General features: G+C 38.7%; 1 protein-coding gene across 2 annotated transcripts in view; it reads left to right on the top strand.

Moving 5' to 3' along the window:
* The window catches only part of ikzf2 (IKAROS family zinc finger 2), a 33840-nt gene extending 16926 nt beyond the window's left edge, over positions 1-16914 (top strand). For both annotated transcript variants that reach the window (XM_058081638.1, XM_058081637.1), the window contains exons 5-8: positions 1484-1651; positions 5714-5851; positions 5931-6044; positions 9835-16914. In XM_058081638.1, coding sequence (XP_057937621.1) covers positions 1484-1651; positions 5714-5851; positions 5931-6044; positions 9835-10637 — 1223 coding nt within the window. In that variant the 3' untranslated portion in view covers positions 10638-16914. The remainder of the gene's footprint in view (positions 1-1483; positions 1652-5713; positions 5852-5930; positions 6045-9834) is intronic.
* The last annotated feature ends 2779 nt before the right edge of the window (positions 16915-19693 follow it).

The raw sequence follows: 19693 nt of genomic DNA, 5'->3' as shown, positions 1-19693 counted from the left end.
GGATCCATAAAGGGCCATCAGTGGGTCCGGATACAGATTGGGGTCGGTTATTTGGTGATGGCTGACTTAGAAGATAGCAGATGTATTTTGAAGGATAGTCCACATGGTTGTTGTGGCTACAACCAATATTTGTGCAATCGTTCTTCCCTCAGATTCGCATTTGCTTGTTTTTTTTAACCATAAACAGCTTTCTGGTTTTCATGTTGTTTTCCCCTCTAAAGGCACATGCAAAACCTATTTTACCAAAACTGAAACTGAGCACAGACATTCAGTGCTATTTATTGATTGATTAAGTAATGTAATAGGGTACACTATTAGTGAGACCTGTCACATGTTCCAAAGCTCACATGAATAGTGGGTGCTATATTCTAAATTGTGCGCAAGTAAATGAACTGGGTTCACTGTTCCAATATTTATGGATGACACTGTACATGAAAATTATTTGTATGATAATTTGTAATAATAATAATTGGGCATTGTTTTACATTTGAGTCAATGTGGAACCTCTGGTACACTTGTACGGTAATGAGGTCTAATACAGTAAATGAGCTATTTGAAAAATTCCGCTGTTTAACAGTTTGTTATTATTCGTTTTACCAGAGGTGTGACTTCGAGTCATACAATAATTATGATGACTTTGGACTCGAATTGACAATATCATCAAGACTCGACCTGGCCTTTGTCATAAATGACTCAGGTTTTGAAAATTTTCAGTGAATTTGATGAAAGTTAACAGCGGCCCCCGCCGTTTGCCGCTGTCTTAGGACGTGTAGCCGGTCCATGGCTCCTGGCGGTCTGGGGGTGGCGTGGCCGGCATGATCTCTGGTGGAGGCCCCTGTGTTGGGATTTCTGCGGGGCCACCGCTGGGGGTTTGGGCGAGCTAGACTGGTGGGTCAGGTGGGGAATTTGCTGCTCGGAGAGTGTCAGCTGGAACAGTGGGGTGGGTTGCCTTGCTGCCCGTCTGCCTGGGGGGGGGTTCCTCACCTCGGTGCTTGGATTGTGGATCTGGGACTGCTGGGTCGTCCTTCCCCTTCCCGGGGAGTCACAATGTGGTGTCGGGGGGAATGTCCATAGTGTGCCTGGGTGTGTGCGTGTGTTGTGTGTGCGCATAAATTGTTTTTATGTATTTATTTTTTTATTGGTTTGATTGTTATTATTCCAGCAAGACAACATGTTTCCCTTATCTATAAGCCTCTGACTTTCAACTTGACTCAACATTGTCTTGACTTGAGATTTGACTTAGGCTTGCACATCTTTACTTGAGACTTGCAATACATTAATTTGCTCCCACCTCTGGCATTTATTATACGCTACAGCATGTTTAACTGATATTTTTGTCATCTCATGTAACTGGTCTCTCCTCCAAATCCATTATGATCAGAAAACAATGCATTGTTTCATGTCGACAAATACAGAGGCAAACTTTTTTAGTTGGCATTTCTTTAAAATGTTGACAATAAGCACCTGTGTATGCCTCCTCAAGGTGACCGGCCATTCCAGTGCAACCAGTGTGGTGTCTCATTCACTCAGAAGGGGAATCTGCTGCGACACATCAAGTTGCACACTGGTGAAAAGCCCTTCAAATGCCCCTTCTGCAGCTACGCCTGCCGCCGCCGTGATGCTCTCACGGGTCATTTGCGTACTCATGCTGGTAAGACTCTTCCTGTCTTTCTCTTCCCTTTTGTGACTGGAGCTCAGAAAAAAAAACTTTTGTGGTTCTCATAATGACTTTGTCACTACCTAAAAAGATAACACAGGACTGTAGTTTGCGGCCTGGTCATTTTTCACATACTAACACAAGCAATAAAACCTCAGTTTTCAAACGCCCCAGTTTGGGTATGATGCGATTAAAAACCACCTATGTAGACTATGTAATAGATAGTTCAGGGTTTTACACAATGCCTACTTGTCTGTCTGCATTTCAATTTCCGTCTCTAGCCTCCCATAACAATCGCATACTTTAGCCCCCTTCTTTTATACTTGTTGATAGTGTGGTCTGGTAGACGCAATCATCTAACTGCAAAAGCTTTGTTGCTAGGAACCAAGGACATGTTTCATTACATCCCTTGGCTTGCTGAGGAGTTAAAAAAAAAGGCAGTGTTGCATGTGTCTTTTAACTGTAACCCACTTTCCTGCCAGGGAGGATATGTTCTCCCCTCTTTTGCATCTTTAAAAACAAGGCCAGACATCCCTGTCATTTCTAGCTTCAGGAGTTACTCACACAGCTTTTCTGCTGCTAATGTGGGTTTGGAACCACATGGGTTTCTTTGTTAAATCTAATCTGAATTTTAACGTGCCTGTTCTATTTTTACAAATTGTTAATTGTTATTGGGAAATGTTTGGACATCTACAGAGTTTATTTCTTATTTTTTGTTGCACTTAAATATTTCAGATCATCAGACAAATTTAAATATTAGTCTATGATAACACAACTGAAAACAAAAGGGAGTTTTTAAATGAAATTTTTATTTTTGAGGGAGAAAAAAATCGAAACCTACATGGCCTTGTGTGAAAAAGAGACCCCCCCCCCCAACCTAATAACTGGTTGGGCCACCTTAGCAGCAACAACTGCAATCCCAGCATCTCAATAGTATTTAGGTCGGGACTTTGGAGCAATCACTTGCAATCAATTGCATGACTTCATTACTCAATATAACAGGTGACTCTGACTCATGGTGTCATCTTACAAAGCACTTACAAACACTATGCTCATCGCACAGCAACTTAACACTGAAAATATAGCTAGGAAATATACAAGTACCAATACGAGTTGAAATGAAAAAAAAACAGGTGTTTTATCATTGGATGGTGGATGGTGCTGCAATGCTGCCTGACTCCACCAGAGGGAGCCAGAGGAGCCCAAAGGGAGGCTGACGTCATTGCAGTGCCCCCGGCAGGCATCAATGAATGCTTTGTTTGATCGTGAGTCGGACTGGTTTATTGAGTGATGATTCCTGCAATTGACAAGCTTGTTGAGAGTTCACTGATAGCTCGTGATTAGCTCCTGCCAACTAACGTTTCCTCACTCGTGAGTGGCACAGAATCTAAAAGATTATTGGTACTTTTGGAGTAAAGAAGATATCACAAGATTAAAACATAGCCATAAATTAGCTGCACATGGTTCAAAGTTTAAGAAAAAATTAGCGGCGTATACACTGGATATTACTGTATATTCTGGCATTAAAAATTTCCAAATTTGCATGGCCGTGAATGTTGAATCCACTGCATAAGTTTAATGAAGCCATGAGATTCAGAACAGTGCTGTGTGGACTATTTGCATGATTAAGAATAGCATCTGAAACATTCACTGTCAAGGTCTGTCTGACATCTGCACAATATCGTGTGTTCGTGGGTTGCTCAATATGCAAAGGTAAAAATGTCTTGCCCTGCAGGAATAACAACCCACACTTGAATCATATTGAAAGTTTCTGTTATTAGCCACAGCATTTTGTATCTGTTCACACAAAAAATACATAATGAGCAATAGTTTTGAATTGTGTCAATGGCAACATACCACACAATTACTGAATGACACAATAGGAAAACTTCAGATCCTGCAAAAGTCTTGAAACTCATCTTTCGAGGGCTGCATCACCTCCATTGAACACTTTTAGACAGTGATACAGCAAACCTCGGATATATCGGACTCGGATATATCGGAAATTCGCTCACAACGGACAGATAAAAAAGAACCAATTTTTCTGTAATGCATTTCCAATAAAAATTCATTGCATATATCGGATTTTTTATAACGGATTTCGCCTATTTCGGACAAAATCTCCAGTCCCGTTCCAATGCATTTCCATTAAATTTCCCTCGCATATATCGGATGGCCGCATCGTGGCGCTCCGATTCGCCGAATCGTGACAGGCCGCTATACGACGTCATTTGCAGCGTTTGCAGCGTTGTCTGCGCATCCAGGTACACTGGAAACATAGTCAAGGAAGTGCCTTTTTATAACGGATAAAATCCGATTTACGCATATACCGGATATAAATCCGATATATGCGTAAAACGGACATTTTCCGGTATACGCATATAACGGATTTCGCTTATATCGGACAAAACCAGTGGGAACAATTGAATCTGATATATCCGAGGTTTACTGTATATATATATATATATATATATATATATATATATATATATAATTAGACAAGAATTGCAAGTACTTGCAAATAGTGTTACATTGGTAGGTTTAACACACCACTCATTGAGGTTTTTTCGAGCTCAATTATTAAATAAAGTTTTAAAAGACTGAATAGACTTTAACAGAGCAATGAAAAATGCATACGGGAACCAATTATCTAGTAGAATGACATGTACGTTTGGTAACTGTTTGCATTATCTCACTTGCTACTACCACCACTCATTTGTCAATGCGTCACAGTTTTGTATACCTTTCCGTTCATTTTGCTGACACTTTTCTCCACCCGTTCCATCCTGCCTGCACACGCTTCTTCACCTCCTTTTCACAATCTCCATTGTTCGGAACTGTTGACCCCAGGTACTTCAAATTCTCCACCTGCTGTATCTCTTCTCCCAGTAACCTCATTCTTCCACTTGAGTCCTTCTCATTCACACATATATACTCCGTCTTGCTGCCTTTAATCTTCATTCCTCTCCTTTCCAGGGCCAACCTCCACTCTTCTAGCATCTACTCCACCTGTTCCCTACTCTCACTACAAATCACAATGTCATCTGCAAACATCATAGTCTATAGAGAGTTCTTGTCTAATCTCATCTGTCAGCCTGTCCATCACCATAGCAAACAAGAAGGGGCTCAGAGCTGATCCCAAATCCACCTTGAACTCTTCTGTCACACCTACAGCACCTACTGTATTAGTAGGTGTGCAACAATAAAATAATATTTGTGGTTTGGTTCGATGCTTTAGCACCTACATTCCTCATACATGTCCTGCACCACTTGAACATACTCCAGATTTCCTCGTACAATACTACAGTTCCTCTTTGGGCACCCTGTCATAGGCTTTCTCCAGATCTACACAATGCTGTTCCCGCTGACCTTCTGTGTACTTCTCTATTAACATTCTTAAAGCAAATACTGCATCTATAGTACTCTTTTTTTGGCATGACACCAGATTCAACTAGTCTTTCACGTAACTTCATTGTATGGCTCATTAGCCCCTTGTTCTTAAAAATGGGCATCAACACACTTCTCCTCCATTCCTGAGGCATCTTCTCACCACCTAAGATCCTATCGAACAACCCAATCAGGAACTCTACTGCTACCTCTCCTAGACACTTCCATACCTCCACAGGTATACCATCAGGACCAAGTGCCTTCCCATTCTTCATCCTTTTCAACGCTCTTTACGGCAGACACCTCTTCTACTCTTCCTTCTCTCTCCATTTCCTCATTCATCAACTCTATAAAGTAGTCTTTCCACCTTCCCATCCCACTACTGGCCTCTGTCAGTACACTTCCATTCCTATCCTTGACCACTCTAACCTGCTGCACGTCCTTCTCATATCTGTTTCTCTGCCTTGCTAACCTATAGAGATCCATCTCTCCCTCCTTACTGTTCAACCTAGTGTACAAGTCATCATAGACCTCTTGTTTGGCCTTTGCCACCTCTACTTTCATCTTATGATTCATCTCGCTGTACTCCTGTCTACTCTCTTCAGTCCCCTCAATGTCCTTAGCTACCCTTGAATGAATATGCTTTCCTATTGACGTCTTCACTTTCAGTTGGCAAACCACACAAGTGTAACTACTGTGGACGGAGCTACAAACAGCGCAGTTCCCTGGAGGAGCACAGAGAACGCTGCCATAGTTACCTGCAGAGCATCGGTTTGGAACCAGCTACCAACACAGGCTCTTACGCAGGTAAAATGTGTTTCTACGACTGAAAACTTGCCAAACGCCAACCGATCTGTCTTAGAATGTCTTATCTCATTTTTCCTAGGCGAGGTTCCGAAAGATCCGAGGCCCATGACGCCGTTTGATCGGCCACTTGTTATTGAAAGACTGCACAGTAATGTTGGGAAGAGGAAGAGCACCACACCTCAGAAGTTTGTGGGTGGGTACTTAGAACACTGCCAGGCTCATCCACCCAGATCACAGCTATGCAAATTTTTTTCCGCTGACGACAGCATACAGAAAATAATGAATGATGGGGGGGAGGAGGGTTGGCCTGTCACAAACTATTTTGATTTATTGAACGGGAAAAAAAAACAGGTTATTAATTATGAGCCCTTGATAAATTGACATATAAGTGCCTTTGCAACGTCTTTTAGTCTCTCTGTGCTACAACAGCTGGATGACAAGAATGTGTCTGTGTGCATTGGCTGTTTATGAAATGAACACAGAAGAGAGTGAGCATCTTCTCAGCTATGAAATCTCTTTGTGCCAGGAGCGGGGCTTCACAAGTGCGAGCAGTTAGCAAGCAGAGGCAAATATGAATGAAGACACAAAGGCGATAGTTTATCGGCAGAATGCCACAGTTCCAGTATGGCTGTGCAGCGCAGCTTTCCTCCTGGCAGTCAACACTTACGGAGGCTTTTGTTCGCGTGTCGCGTGCTGTGGTCCAACTTGTAATACACAAAGTTGGGCAGTCCGTCATATCCATTATTTTACACGACTCAAATATGACCCCCTATGATAGTTTAACAATACACTACAACTGTGTGTGTGTGTGTGTGTCAAGCTTTTATTCAAGTATTTTTTTTTCTTAACAGACAAAATCTCTATAATGTAGCAATGGTTGGGAGTGCTTTTTGTTTCCCAGAGTGTTTTGCTGTGCAGTTCTTGGAAAGCATATGGTTAAAGCTCACTTAGTAGTTGGTTGATATTCTGCATTATACATCTGCAGTGTATTGTCTGTTTTTATCCACCTATTTTGTTGCTGTGTGTGTGTGTGTGTGTGTGTGTGTGTGTGTGTATGTGTGTGTGTGTAGTTCTTTTGACACCAGGAGTGGGAATTGTGTGTGACATGGTGACACTACTACATTCTTAGGTAATATATGTAGTTTGCACAAGTAGTCTACACATGAGTACTATCTTGTGGCTCAAATGTGACATGACAAAATGATGACATGACACATTGATCTTTGAATGATAATCTTAATGATAATCTTGATAATAATTTTTTCCAGTCTAAATGATTGCATACCGGTCAATAATTAAAAGCAAAATTTGTTATTGTGACACGTCGACCGCGGAGCCACTTTGACGGATTGGAAGAACATAGTGTAGTGGGGTTATATATATATATATATATATATATATATATATATATATATATATATATATATATATATATATATATATATATAGTTAGCACGCAGACCTCACAGCTCGGAGACCAGGGTTCAATTCCACCATCGGCCATCTCTGTGTGGAGTTTGCATGTTCTCCCCGTGCGTGTGTTTTCTCTGGGTACTCCGGTTTCCTCCCACATTCCAAAAACATGCTAGGTTAATTGGCAACTCCAAATTGTCCATAGGTATGAATGTGAGTGTGAATGGTTGTTTGTCTATATGTGCCCTGTGATTGGCTGGCGACCAGTCCAGGGTGTACCCCGCCTCTCGCCCCGAAGACAGCTGAGATAGGCTCCAGCACCCCCCGTGACCCTTGTGAGGAAAAGCGCCTGGCCCCTGGGCATCCCTGCACCAGATGGTGACACAACTTTTTAAATCCATACCCTGCACTGGTCTCTGGATGGCAAATTGCTCAAGGAAAAAAATGGCAATCTCATTTGGCATGGATGAGGTATTATTTTTCTCAGTCCAAGCAATACTTCAAAACATTAAAGTCAAGCAAACAAAAAGATGGCTGACAGCAATATGACAGTATTTGCTTTTACTGAAAAACTTGACTGTCGAGACAACAAATCTTTTTTTCACAACCTGGATCATTTTAAATAATACATTTTGACTAATAACATCATGAGACTATACATATTTAGTAGGTGTTTGGTGCTTTAGTGCAGGGGTCGGGAACCTTTTTGGCTAGGAGAGCCACATATTTAAAAATGTATTTATAATATACATTTTTAAAACATTGAATACAACTAAATGCGTGCAACTAAATGCAAATATAATAAGTGAATTAATTATTTTTAATTACATTATACTGACACTAAGCAATAATAAATAAACCACGTCTTACCATTAATGTGACTTCTGGTGCTGCTTGGTTTTGCACGTTACTCCTCATCTTTGTTTCTTTTTGCCATCTCCTTCATCAAAAGGGTTTGCGCTGCACAATTAGCTCAGAAGGACAGCTGTCATTGGCTGTGGACAACTGCATTGCGGTACAAAATGGATGGATGAATTCAAATGCATGAGAACCTTTTATGTTTTGAATGTTATTTTAACGCTGTGATGTACCTGTAATGTTTTCCTTTAAAATGTCAGCAGAAAAAAATCAACAAATTCATTTTAGTGTGTTTAGAAATGTCTTGTTTCATTTAGAAATGGCTCGAAATGACTCTTTTGACGACTACATCTGGCTCACAAGCCAACGTTTCTGTACCCCTGCCTTACTGTCATGATTCAATATTTTTTCCAGATGAAAAAGTTTCATTTACATTTTCATGCCCTTTTTGAACTTGTATTTTATTGAAATTATCAACATTTCTTTCAACTCAAAAATGCAGTTTCTAAATGAAATGAGGTGCAAGTACTGTATTTTCTGCTGTGTATACATACTTTAAAGTTAGAACCATATAAAACAAAAAAGCAGCATTCTAATGTAGTTCTGACAATTTTGGAATACAGCAAAAAAAAAGTTTAATGATGAAACGATATTCATGGCACAAGACGAACAAGTTGTGTTCACATAACAAAGTACTTTGTTGTCCTTTTATATTAACAAAAATCTAAATTTTTGGGTTAATTTGTGTTTTTTCCATATCTCAACACAACGTTTTTTTTTTTAGATTATTTTGACACGAATTAGATACCCAGATTGAGGACGTTACAGCAGGCAAACCACGAGAGGCAAGGAAATGGTTTTCAATCTGTGGTTTGGTACACCTGTAACTTTGCTACTTGCTATATTGTTGAGAGACAACAGTGTACCGCATCCCTATTTCGGAGGGTTTGGCAGGTATTCATAGATGGATGGGGCTTTCCGAGCCTCATACTTGCACCCATCAAATATTTTGCATGACATGTAAATGGGAAAAATGCGAGACAGGATATTTAGCTTGCTTTTATAAAATCGTAACTCTTTTATTGGTTATTTAAAAAAAGCTTCCTATGTAACATCTCAATACTTGGTGTCAGAGACATCAAGGAACTGGACAATTATTGAGGATGACATCAATGTCTTCTTTTACTTTATCATTATCATTTATTAGTTTATCATTATTTAAACATGAAAACTAAATATCGAGTGCTCCTTATATGTATGTTATATGTATATTTGCCAGCAAAATACAAATGCAGTGTATTCTCGTTGTGGTTTATATCGGACGGGCGGAGCTTATAACAGCTGAGATGAATGCAAATCCAAAAAAACTAATTCAAAAAGCTGTTTTGCAGCAGACAATATTCTTTTTTTTAAGTTGTAGTGACAGGAAACACTATTCCTTCTACAGTAACTCACAAAAGAAGAATCAAGTATTTGTTTCACTTGGTTCAACCGTTAAGAGCGCATGCACAGAAACCTGAGTTTTGAACGACTCATTGATGAATCACACATCTCTGATGAAAGTTTTTACACAATACGTCTCAAACGCTTTCCGATCAGGTTGCAATGTTAGGCATTTGTGTTTTACTGGGCAACTTTTGATTTGATGTTAAAGAATAAATTGCTAACACAGCTTTATGTGCTAAATAATCTCCCTGTTCTGTTTTATACAGGCGAAAAGATGGTGCGCTACAGCTACCCTGAAATGGGATATGAGATGGGCCTCAAGTTTGAGAAGCAGGCTGAATTGATGTCACCACACATGATGGATCAGGCGATGAGTAACGCCATCACTTACCTGGGATCAGACACACTTCGCCCCATCATCCAACACCCAGGGCACCCTCTCTCCATGACTGAGGTTGTTCCCATGGTCAACCCGCTCTATCATCATGTTCTGCCTCTTCGCCATAGAGCTGAGCGTACAGGAAACATGGACTTACTGCCACCTCAGCCACCATTACCGTCAGAGTTTCCCAGCCACACCATCTCCAATGGGCCTGCTGCTCGACAAGGTAGATCGACCCAGTCAGGACAAGAAGAATCGCCAAGTGTCAGTGGAGGAGAGTCCCCTGGCTCGGCTCGCAGCAGCCCTCAAGAACAGCATGCCAACCTTGATAGCAATCTCCCACCAAGCCAAAGATCACGTTCAAGTCCTGTGGTTTATTCGGGTGATCATGCGACGGAGGTATCACCCAGAAGCGGGTCAGCAATCGGCAGTGGGGTTTTGCGAGAATCCACAGAGAGGCTCGCGAGTCAGGAAGCGGTGCGGGTGTTTGGACGAGAAGGCCGGGAGTTGCGAGCTTTTCAGTGCGACCATTGCCAAGTGCTCTTCTTGGACCATGTCATGTATACAATCCACATGGGTTGCCATGGATACAGGAATCCACTGGAGTGCAACATCTGTGGCCACCACAGCAAAGACCGCTATGAGTTCTCCTCACATATCGTTCGTGGTGAGCATACATTCCAGTGAAAAGATGCTTTCAGTAAGTAAGGAGAGCATTTTCATTCTTATTCCTTAGACCTTTAATTGTGCTGCAGTCCTACAGCATGTAGCACTAATGCGGGCTTTTCAGCTTTTCAGCTATTACTGTGAATCAATCAATCATATGAAGGCTTGGTAGCAGTGTGTGCTGATCAAATGAATTGTTTTGAAACCTTTTTTTCAAATCTTGCTAAAACAAACCTCTCAAGGATTTACTGACCAAAACTACTTTCTGCAGCAACATTCAATCTTCAAGAGTTTACAGAGAGGGCAAGTGGCGCTGGTCTTGTCTGGGTGTTGTATGTAAACTTGTTTGGACATTACGTCTTTCACTTTAAAAAAAACAATTTTTAAAAACAATTTAATTTTCACAGTAATATTGATTTTTTTTTTTTATTCCATTTGGCCGTAATACACCTTCAATAACTCTTTCGTAAAAGCTCCGTCCCACTGCGGTGTTTATAATTCCATCAGAAAAACAAAGGCATACATTTTTTTAACTTTTTTTTGGTTTAGAGAAATTTTGTGACACCAAACTTTGGATTTGTGGTTTTCATGTCATTCTGTTGAGTTTTTTTTTTTTTTTGTCTTTTTCACCTTTACCAGTTTGTTGACTTTCATGGCTGTGGAACCTTGGTTAGCATCATTTCCAGAACTGAATCATATTTTAACCTTATCAATTTTCCCATAAGAAATAATGCACATAATAATGTTACAGAAAGCGAAAAATGTGAACACAAAACACATTTTTGTAGTTTTACAATTATAGTCTTACGTGGTGAAAACACTGCGTCTACATAACAAATTGACTGAGATCCAATGGGACACCAAATTTGTTTTTTGCCATGAGTTATTTATTAATTCCAATAATGTTTCTCACCTTCTGTATCAACATTTTGGCACTTGCAACTTTCTTTGGCTCCATCGTCCATGTATGTACATTGAGGAGAGACGGAGTAAACTTCCTGTTTCCATGTATTCATGGGCATGAAGTGCTAACCAGGACGTTTAGTGATAAACACACAGTGTATTAATAACATGACAAGATGTGTCAAAATGTACACTAAATGGACGCACACCAAGGCTAAATTTTGGCATACATTTTTGGCATTAAAACACGCTATCCGATGTTCCACTATAGTCCAAAATAATATTGATCTAAGGTAATGGTAATCCAAATATAAAACCAGGCATGGTACTCTTGCTGTTCTGTCGAAAAAATAGACAACCTTGAATTTACTGCAATATGACACCATCTGACGGAAGTATAAAGACGGTGGCAGACGGAATTTTTAAATGGCGCAATGGGACTTGAGTCTTAACAAACACAAGCTTGTACTTGTACTTCAAGTAATTGTTTGGTCAACCGATGCTGCTTGGTGTCCATTGGCACCATTTGCTTGTTTTAATGTTGTTTATCATTGTATCCAATTGTATTGGCAGAAATATCATCTCATGTGCCATTATTGTCACTATTTAGCTCTGCTATGTTACAGTATTTACGTTTCTGTTCGCATTATTTAAGAGTAACATTTTCAGTGCATATTAATCGATCATTACATATTAACTCAAATATTTCTCCCTGTGTTAATTTTTATATGTGTACTTGGGCAGCTGTAATGTCGATCAACACAAGTTACGAATGATTCTGTTGGTTATTAGTACAATTACAACTAATTTAATGTATTAAATTAAATTAATCTCTCGGTTAGTGCGATTAATTAGTTCCAGACCTGACAGTGATGAGCACATTTTTGCAAAGTTGTATTTCTTATTTGTAAATGGAATATTTTCATAGCTAAGAGCATAGAAAAGCTGATTATGACGTTCAAAATACTGATTTGAATTCCGGTTTCTGTACAGTACTTCCTGCGGTGGCTATTTTATCATCAATGTAATATTACTGACACCTAGTGACCACTATAGAATTCTACACATTGTTGTTTGAATGTGAAAATCTTTGTCTCAGTCTTCTACAACATTATGTAAATTTACTATTGCCGGAGATATCTATTCACTTTTTTAAAGTATCATCTGACATTATTTAAAAACAAAGACTACTCCTGTTTGAGCAAAAAGTTGCCTTACTATTTCACGGTAATAAAACACGATGCATTTTTGTCATGATGAGCTACTAAAATCAACTATCTTAGTCAATGTGTTAGCTAACAATTTGTTAGCTCTTCAGCTAAAAACCACACAGTGTTAGCTCACTGTTAGTGTTACATAGAGCGAAAATACTTATTAATTAATTACATATTTGTAAATGTACAAGCAACAATTCTGAAATGTTCAAAATTAAATGGTAAATTTATGACATTGAAGTCTGAACTTTACAAGAAAAAAGTCTTAATATTATGACAGCAAAGCCGTAAATGTAGGAGAATAGCAAAACAGAGCAGTTAGCATTTACATTAGCATGGCTAGCCCTTCTTACTTCCACCTTCCTTACACTGCCTGCTCAAGGCCAACATCACATAACTTTCCCATTTTTATGTATCTCAGGCAATACATGTTTTTTATACCTGTTGCAAGTTTTTCTTTGTACACTTACTGTTGAAATTTATTTAATTTACGACTTCATTCACAAAATGTCACAATGTCTTAACAGGCATTGCTTGAGACAGCTACGATATAGGGGACTTATGTGACCCTTGACCTTGGGCAAAGGTAATTGTAATTTAATTTTCTTTTTCTAACCTGAAATTATGTTTGACTCAGGCAACTTGCAAAGATTAGTTATAATTATTGGTCCTCTTTATACTTTATTTTGTACTAAAAGGAAAACTGCACTTTCTTTAAAATTTTGCCATCATCCATAATCCTTATATTAGACTTACCACATATGTATTTTTTTTCTGTGTGTTCAAAAACTATAAAATCTGAATTTAAAAACACAAAGCTAAGAATGAATGTCATGGGAAACACATATTACGCCTACAAAGCCCTCTGAAAAATACAACAACGCCTCATTTACATATAATGTGACATGCATATTAACCAAGCTACAGCACCATTGTTATTATTATTATTGTCAACATTGTGATGCTGATCGAACTACGAGTAAGTTACTGGCGTTACTGGCGTGATATTGTGCCACACCACACAGGCTAGCTACTTTTAGACATGCTTTTACTTGATTATCATACTGTACTTGTCACATAATGGATTCTTCATACAAATGGAGGTCTATTTGTAGCTTGATTGCGCTAAAGGAAAAAGTCTACATTTACTTGCAGGTAGGATGGGAAAGGATGGTAGGATATGGAAAACATATCCATGCATTAGTCAACTCTGCTTTTTTAATGCAGTTTCATTTATCATATTCACATTTGGGTGTATGGAGTTGTGTATATTTGAGTTATTGTGTAATATTGTACCCTGTTTGTATATTTAAGCATAATGTGTCCTTCTCACTATACATAATGCTTTAAACGGTGCCTCGGAAAGCTTTGATTACGAGATTTTCAACAAATATTTATGTATGTATATTGTATTCTGGCTTTTGCATTCTTGCTGTGGTATAAGTGTCCTCATGGTACTGGAATGAGGCTGCTTATGTTGTCATCTGGTTGATTACATGTTCCAAAAGGACAGGTTTGAAGGTACAAAAATGAATGTTATCCAACTTTGAGACGTCATGAGTACAAAGTTCAGGTACGATTTGCTTTTCCAGTTGGGTCTATCATGATAGACTACTTTCTTTTGATGGTCTTGTCCATCATCTTTAGAATAGATGAAATTTTTTACCTCTGAGAGGCAACAATGCAGCCTAAAAGGAGAAGAATGTGTGGTGTACGGGTTGACCTTGCACTTTATTTATTCATCCATGACAAGGCACCACTTGAGTCACATCTTGGAGTGAAAAAGAAAAGGCACAAATGAAGATTTAATGTATGGCTAGCTGAGAGATCTAATGAGTAGTTGGGATCATTGGAACCAGACCATTAGCGTAGATCCCCCGGTGGGTGACAAACCAAACCATGAGTAACTGATATGCACATAAAATGTCTATTTTTGACACACGGCTCGCTCCTCCCCGTACAAATCCTACTTCTAACGTAATGTTGATGTTCTCCGATTCATCTCTAGAACTTTCGACATCTCTCTTCAGTTTTGAAGCTGACATGCTAAATGCATACAAGCACAATGCCTCACATTTATTACACACATTTCAAATGAAGGTAATCACCACTAATGAATGATAATCCATAGAACAGATGGAATTGGAGTCACAGTGTAGCCTTTAGCCTGGTCTCCCGGTTAAGGCTACATCTGCATCCTTTCATATATATATATATATTTTATATATATATAAAATTCATATAATATATTTATAAATCATTGCCAACTTAAGAGTAAATGAAATGTTGTTTCTGTGAGGAAAAAATGGCCGAAAACCCTCTGCCGCTTTGAAAGTACAATGCAAGTTTAAGCCTTAAATATGCGTCACGCACTTATGCAACCGTTTTTAATTACAAAATGTATTGATACTTACCCCTAATTAATAATAATGAATGATGGACCAGATGGAATCGTAGTCACAGTCCAGCATCTAGCGAAGTCGTCAGGCTTGACCAAAATCTGAAAATTTGTGCTGTGAATTGTGGAAGAAAAAAATTACAATTAATAGAAATTACACCTAAAAAATTACAAAAATAACACACATTAAAATAAAAAAATTTTGACACCCCAAAAATGCTAATTTATGCCGTGAATTCCTGTTTTTGAAGGAAAAAATATATAAACAGCACACATAAAAATAAAAAATATATATATTTTTAAATTGGCCAAAAATTTATAAAAGAAACATTTACTAATTTGTGCCCTGAATGCTTATTTTCCGAGAAACACACACAAAAAAATCATAATAAAATATATATTTTTTTAATTGACCAAATGCTTGTGGCATGGATTCCTATTTTCAGAGAACAAAAAAATACAAATAAAAAAAATACAAACAACACACACAAATAAAAATCATGAATGTGCTACATATTCACCATACTCTCAACACAGCTTAATTAACCTCAAATTTTTTTCATACAACTTGTTTGATCAAAAGGCAGCTTTCACCCCCCCTCACCCTCCCTTTTTCATATTCTCCGGTGCTAAGCAACCATCAGTCTTTAGCCGTGTGCAAAATCAAGGCAGAGGAATTTGTTTACATCTCGTACCTGTGAAATATACTTTTCTGTGATCTAACAGGGGCACAACTAAAGCTTGCTTACAAGAACAAAAAGAAAGGCAAAGGAAAGACGTGAGTGAAGAATTTACTTGAAACTCTATGAAGTCATCGCTGTTTATTTTGTGTCGATGTGTGCAAGAAAATGTTTGGAGAAAAAAATGTACATGTGTTGTTTTAAAAGGTTTTACAATATTCCAAACAAGACAACAACAGGGTTCAGGTTTATTGTTGTTGTATATTTTTGAATACTATGGCACTGAATGGGTACTCAGATTCATGAAGAATGTTTGACATGAGGGAGCTCAGGTATTTGCATAGCCTGTATATTTTTATGGATTTAATGATCAAACCAAATGAAGCTTCTCTAATAATGTCTTAAATCTGAAATACTGTGTCAAGTGATGAATTTGAACAAAATCAGCATGAAATGACGGCACCTTGCTGTGAAGAATATGTACACTTTTTTTTAAGGACTGGGTTTCTCTTATTTGGAAAAAAAAAAAGATATATTTTATTGTCTTGCCTGTTCAGTAAAAAGCAGAAGTCAGACATATTGTTATAATAAAAAAATGTTTAAACTACCAAACTGTCTTAATCGCTGATCATGTACATGGACTGTGTTTTTTGTTACATCACAATTTATAATAAATGCATCTTATAATAAACTTAATTATATGTGATTATGAATATCCATATATCCATTTTCTGTACCGCTTATCCTCACGGGAGGCGGGGTACACACTGGACTGGTCGCCAGCCAATCACAAATGTACAAACAAAAACTTAAGTGGCAAGGACTGGGAATTATAGAGATGTTGATTTTGATGATTTTGATGATTTTGATTTTTTTGATGATTTTGATGATGATTTTACATGGTACCCCCTCTACTGTGAAATTGAATCTTTAAATTCGACAATAACCCTTAGCATTTGCATCTATTACCTAATGGGCCGACTGGCTTTGATTATAGAATTAAATAAAGACTCAAATACACAAAATATATTATTTTACTTTTACTTCACAAATGCCGGTGTCTTATATCCTGCTCAGAAAATACGTAAATCACACATCCCGGTTTTACACTGCATGGTTCACGATAAAATATAACATGTGCCTTCAGTGTTAATACGGTTACATGCTATATTCTTTCAATTTACTTTCAAAATTAGCTCAATTTGGGTCATTTGCTGCTGAAATGTACACTTCAGATTAAAAGAGAACCCACCTTTTCTCTTGTTGCACTTGTGTTTGTCGTTCTCTTGTATCTAAAGGTCACAGTACATCACTGTCTTACCACACAGTCACACGCAGGCATGGTAAATAACCAAAGGTCCCAGTATATCGCAGGGAAGGAGGTGTAAAGTATGTAAACATGCAAACCTTATTCCAGTCAAGAATAATTATTTCCCTATTTGCCATTACTCTAATTATGAGTCATTTATTAATAGCTCAGACAGCAAAGTGTTTATTTGATTTGACGCCTCACTTTGTACCATTTTTTTGGCACGGAGTTGACGTTTTACACGTACTGTAATTGCAACATCATCTGAAAATGAAAATGAAAGAAATGTAGGAAATAAAGACAAAATGAATTTAAAAAAAATACACTATTAAGAAAAATACTGTATATCTATTTTTAGACAAAAGTGGACTTTTAAGACACCTAAAAACACGTTTAATAGCTATTATGCACATTTTAGCTCATTATAAAAACACAATTTCAACAATTAGATGTACATGTTATTAGATGAAGCTGCACGGCGGACGAGTGGTTAGCGTGCAGGCCACACAGAGAGGCCCGAGTTCGATTCCACCCTCGGCCATCTCTGTGTGGAGTTTGCATGTTCTCCCCGTGCATGCGTGGGTTTTCTCCGGGTACTCCGGTTTCCTCATTCCGGTTTCCACATTCCAAAAACATGCTAGGTTAATTAGCGACTCCAAATTGTCCATAGGTATGAATGTGGGTGTGAATGGTTGTTTGTCTATATGTGCCCTGTGATTGGATGGCGCCCGAAGACAACTGGAACAGGCTCAAGCACCCCCCGCGACCCTCGTGAGAATAAGCGGTAGAAAATGAATGAATGAGTTTCAATCAACACATACATTTGTGCTGTTTTCTTTTTCATCTTGTATGACATCTTCCCAGAGAATGGAAGCTGTTCGTTTGCCAAGAGGGAACAACTACAAACTGCACCAAGTTGACACCGAGTGGAAGCCAGCAAAAGACTCCTTCGGAGTACGTGTTGGTTTAGTTTGACATACAACTTGTGTGACTTGTCTCGATGGTTTCAAGTTACAAAGCAAAGACCAGTTCCAGGTATCTTCCATTTGCAACAAGTGAGAATCCTTTGCAAGATTGTGCAATCATGAGGTAACAAAGCCTATTCCTGTTTTTCCTGCCAGGTGGAGGTGGATGCTGGCCCTACCCTTACAACTTCACACACACACACACACACATATACACACACAAACGCAAGTCCACTTGGTTTTGAGTACACACCCATATTTTATTCTCTACTGCACTGTGGAAATGTGCTGTTCCGTGAAATGACATTTTCTCTGTGCTTGTGTGAGTTTTTTCCTCCCACATTCCCAAAAAATGCATGTTAGGCTAAAAAAAATCATGCGAAAATACTAAAGTAACTTACCATTGAGAGACATCTAGAAGTAACCACATTTTATTTGTATATTGCTTTTTAAGGAACACAAAGACACTTTACATACATTTAAAAACAAAATTACACACAAGATTAGATAAGATATTCCGTATCCAAAAATCAAAAGGTCAAACTTTAAAAGCAGTTTCTAAAAGGTGCATTTTGACAAGGGCTTTGAAGGAAGTTAGTGATAGACGTTATTGTTGAGAAAAATGCCAAGGTTTGCGGATGTAAGTGGAGGGCAACAGACTGTAGTTATCAAACGAAAAAGTGAAATTCAGAGAGTTTTTTTTTATGTCAGATTTTGGACCGATGATGAGTATGTCTGATTTGTCACAGTTGAGTCGAAGGAAGTTTGAGTGTATACAAGATTTAATTTAATTATAGATGTGATGAATTTGGTGGAGATGTGGAGTTGAATGCCATCAGCATAGCAGTGAAAATGGAGACCACGGCGGCGGATGATGTTGCAGAGGGGGAGCATATACAAAATGAAAACTAGTGGACCAACCTGTGAACCCTGTGGGACATCCCGTGATAGAAAAGCAGTTGAAGAGGTACAGTTGTTATTCAGATAAATTGTAGTCTGTTTGTGAGGTATGACCTTAACCAGGAGAGGGCAGAGCCATTAATGTTCAGAGAAAATTCCAAACGGGAGAGGAGAATGGAATGGCTGCAGCTGTGAGATGAAGGAGGAGGAGAATGCTGAGGTGGCCAGAGTCTGATGAAAGTAGGAGGTCATTGGTGACTTTGAGGTGATGTAACAGGGATAGAAGAGGAGGCCAGGTTGGAGTAGATAGTGTCAATGCTTGGTGGTGGAGAGTTTTTCCAGTTGGCGCTTGCAGGATTTCATTTTGTGGAGTTCAGGCGTGAACCAGGGTGCTGATTGAGTGAAGGTAACTATTTTAGATTTAATTGGGGCAGCTGGTCAAGACAGGAAGATAGTATATGGTTGTAATAGTCACAAGATTCGAAGGGTTGGCAAGTGACGGGAGGGGAGGCAGACATTTTGGTGATAATAGAAACTGACATAACACAGGGGGAGAGGGATTTGATATTCCTGAATGTTATTGTATTGTAAGGTTATGGCTGATGCTGATCATCTGCTTTGATGAGATGCCGGTGGTTTTCTTGAGAAACTTTGGAGTGCCCAGTCTCTACTTCCGGATCGTATTCGGGATCCAACACATATGGCCGT

The sequence above is a fragment of the Doryrhamphus excisus genome, chromosome 9 (assembly GCF_030265055.1).
Source record: "Doryrhamphus excisus isolate RoL2022-K1 chromosome 9, RoL_Dexc_1.0, whole genome shotgun sequence".
Lineage (NCBI taxonomy): Eukaryota > Metazoa > Chordata > Actinopteri > Syngnathiformes > Syngnathidae > Doryrhamphus > Doryrhamphus excisus.
Note: the sequence above shows the minus strand (reverse complement) of the source record. Positions and strands in the feature narration are given on the sequence as shown.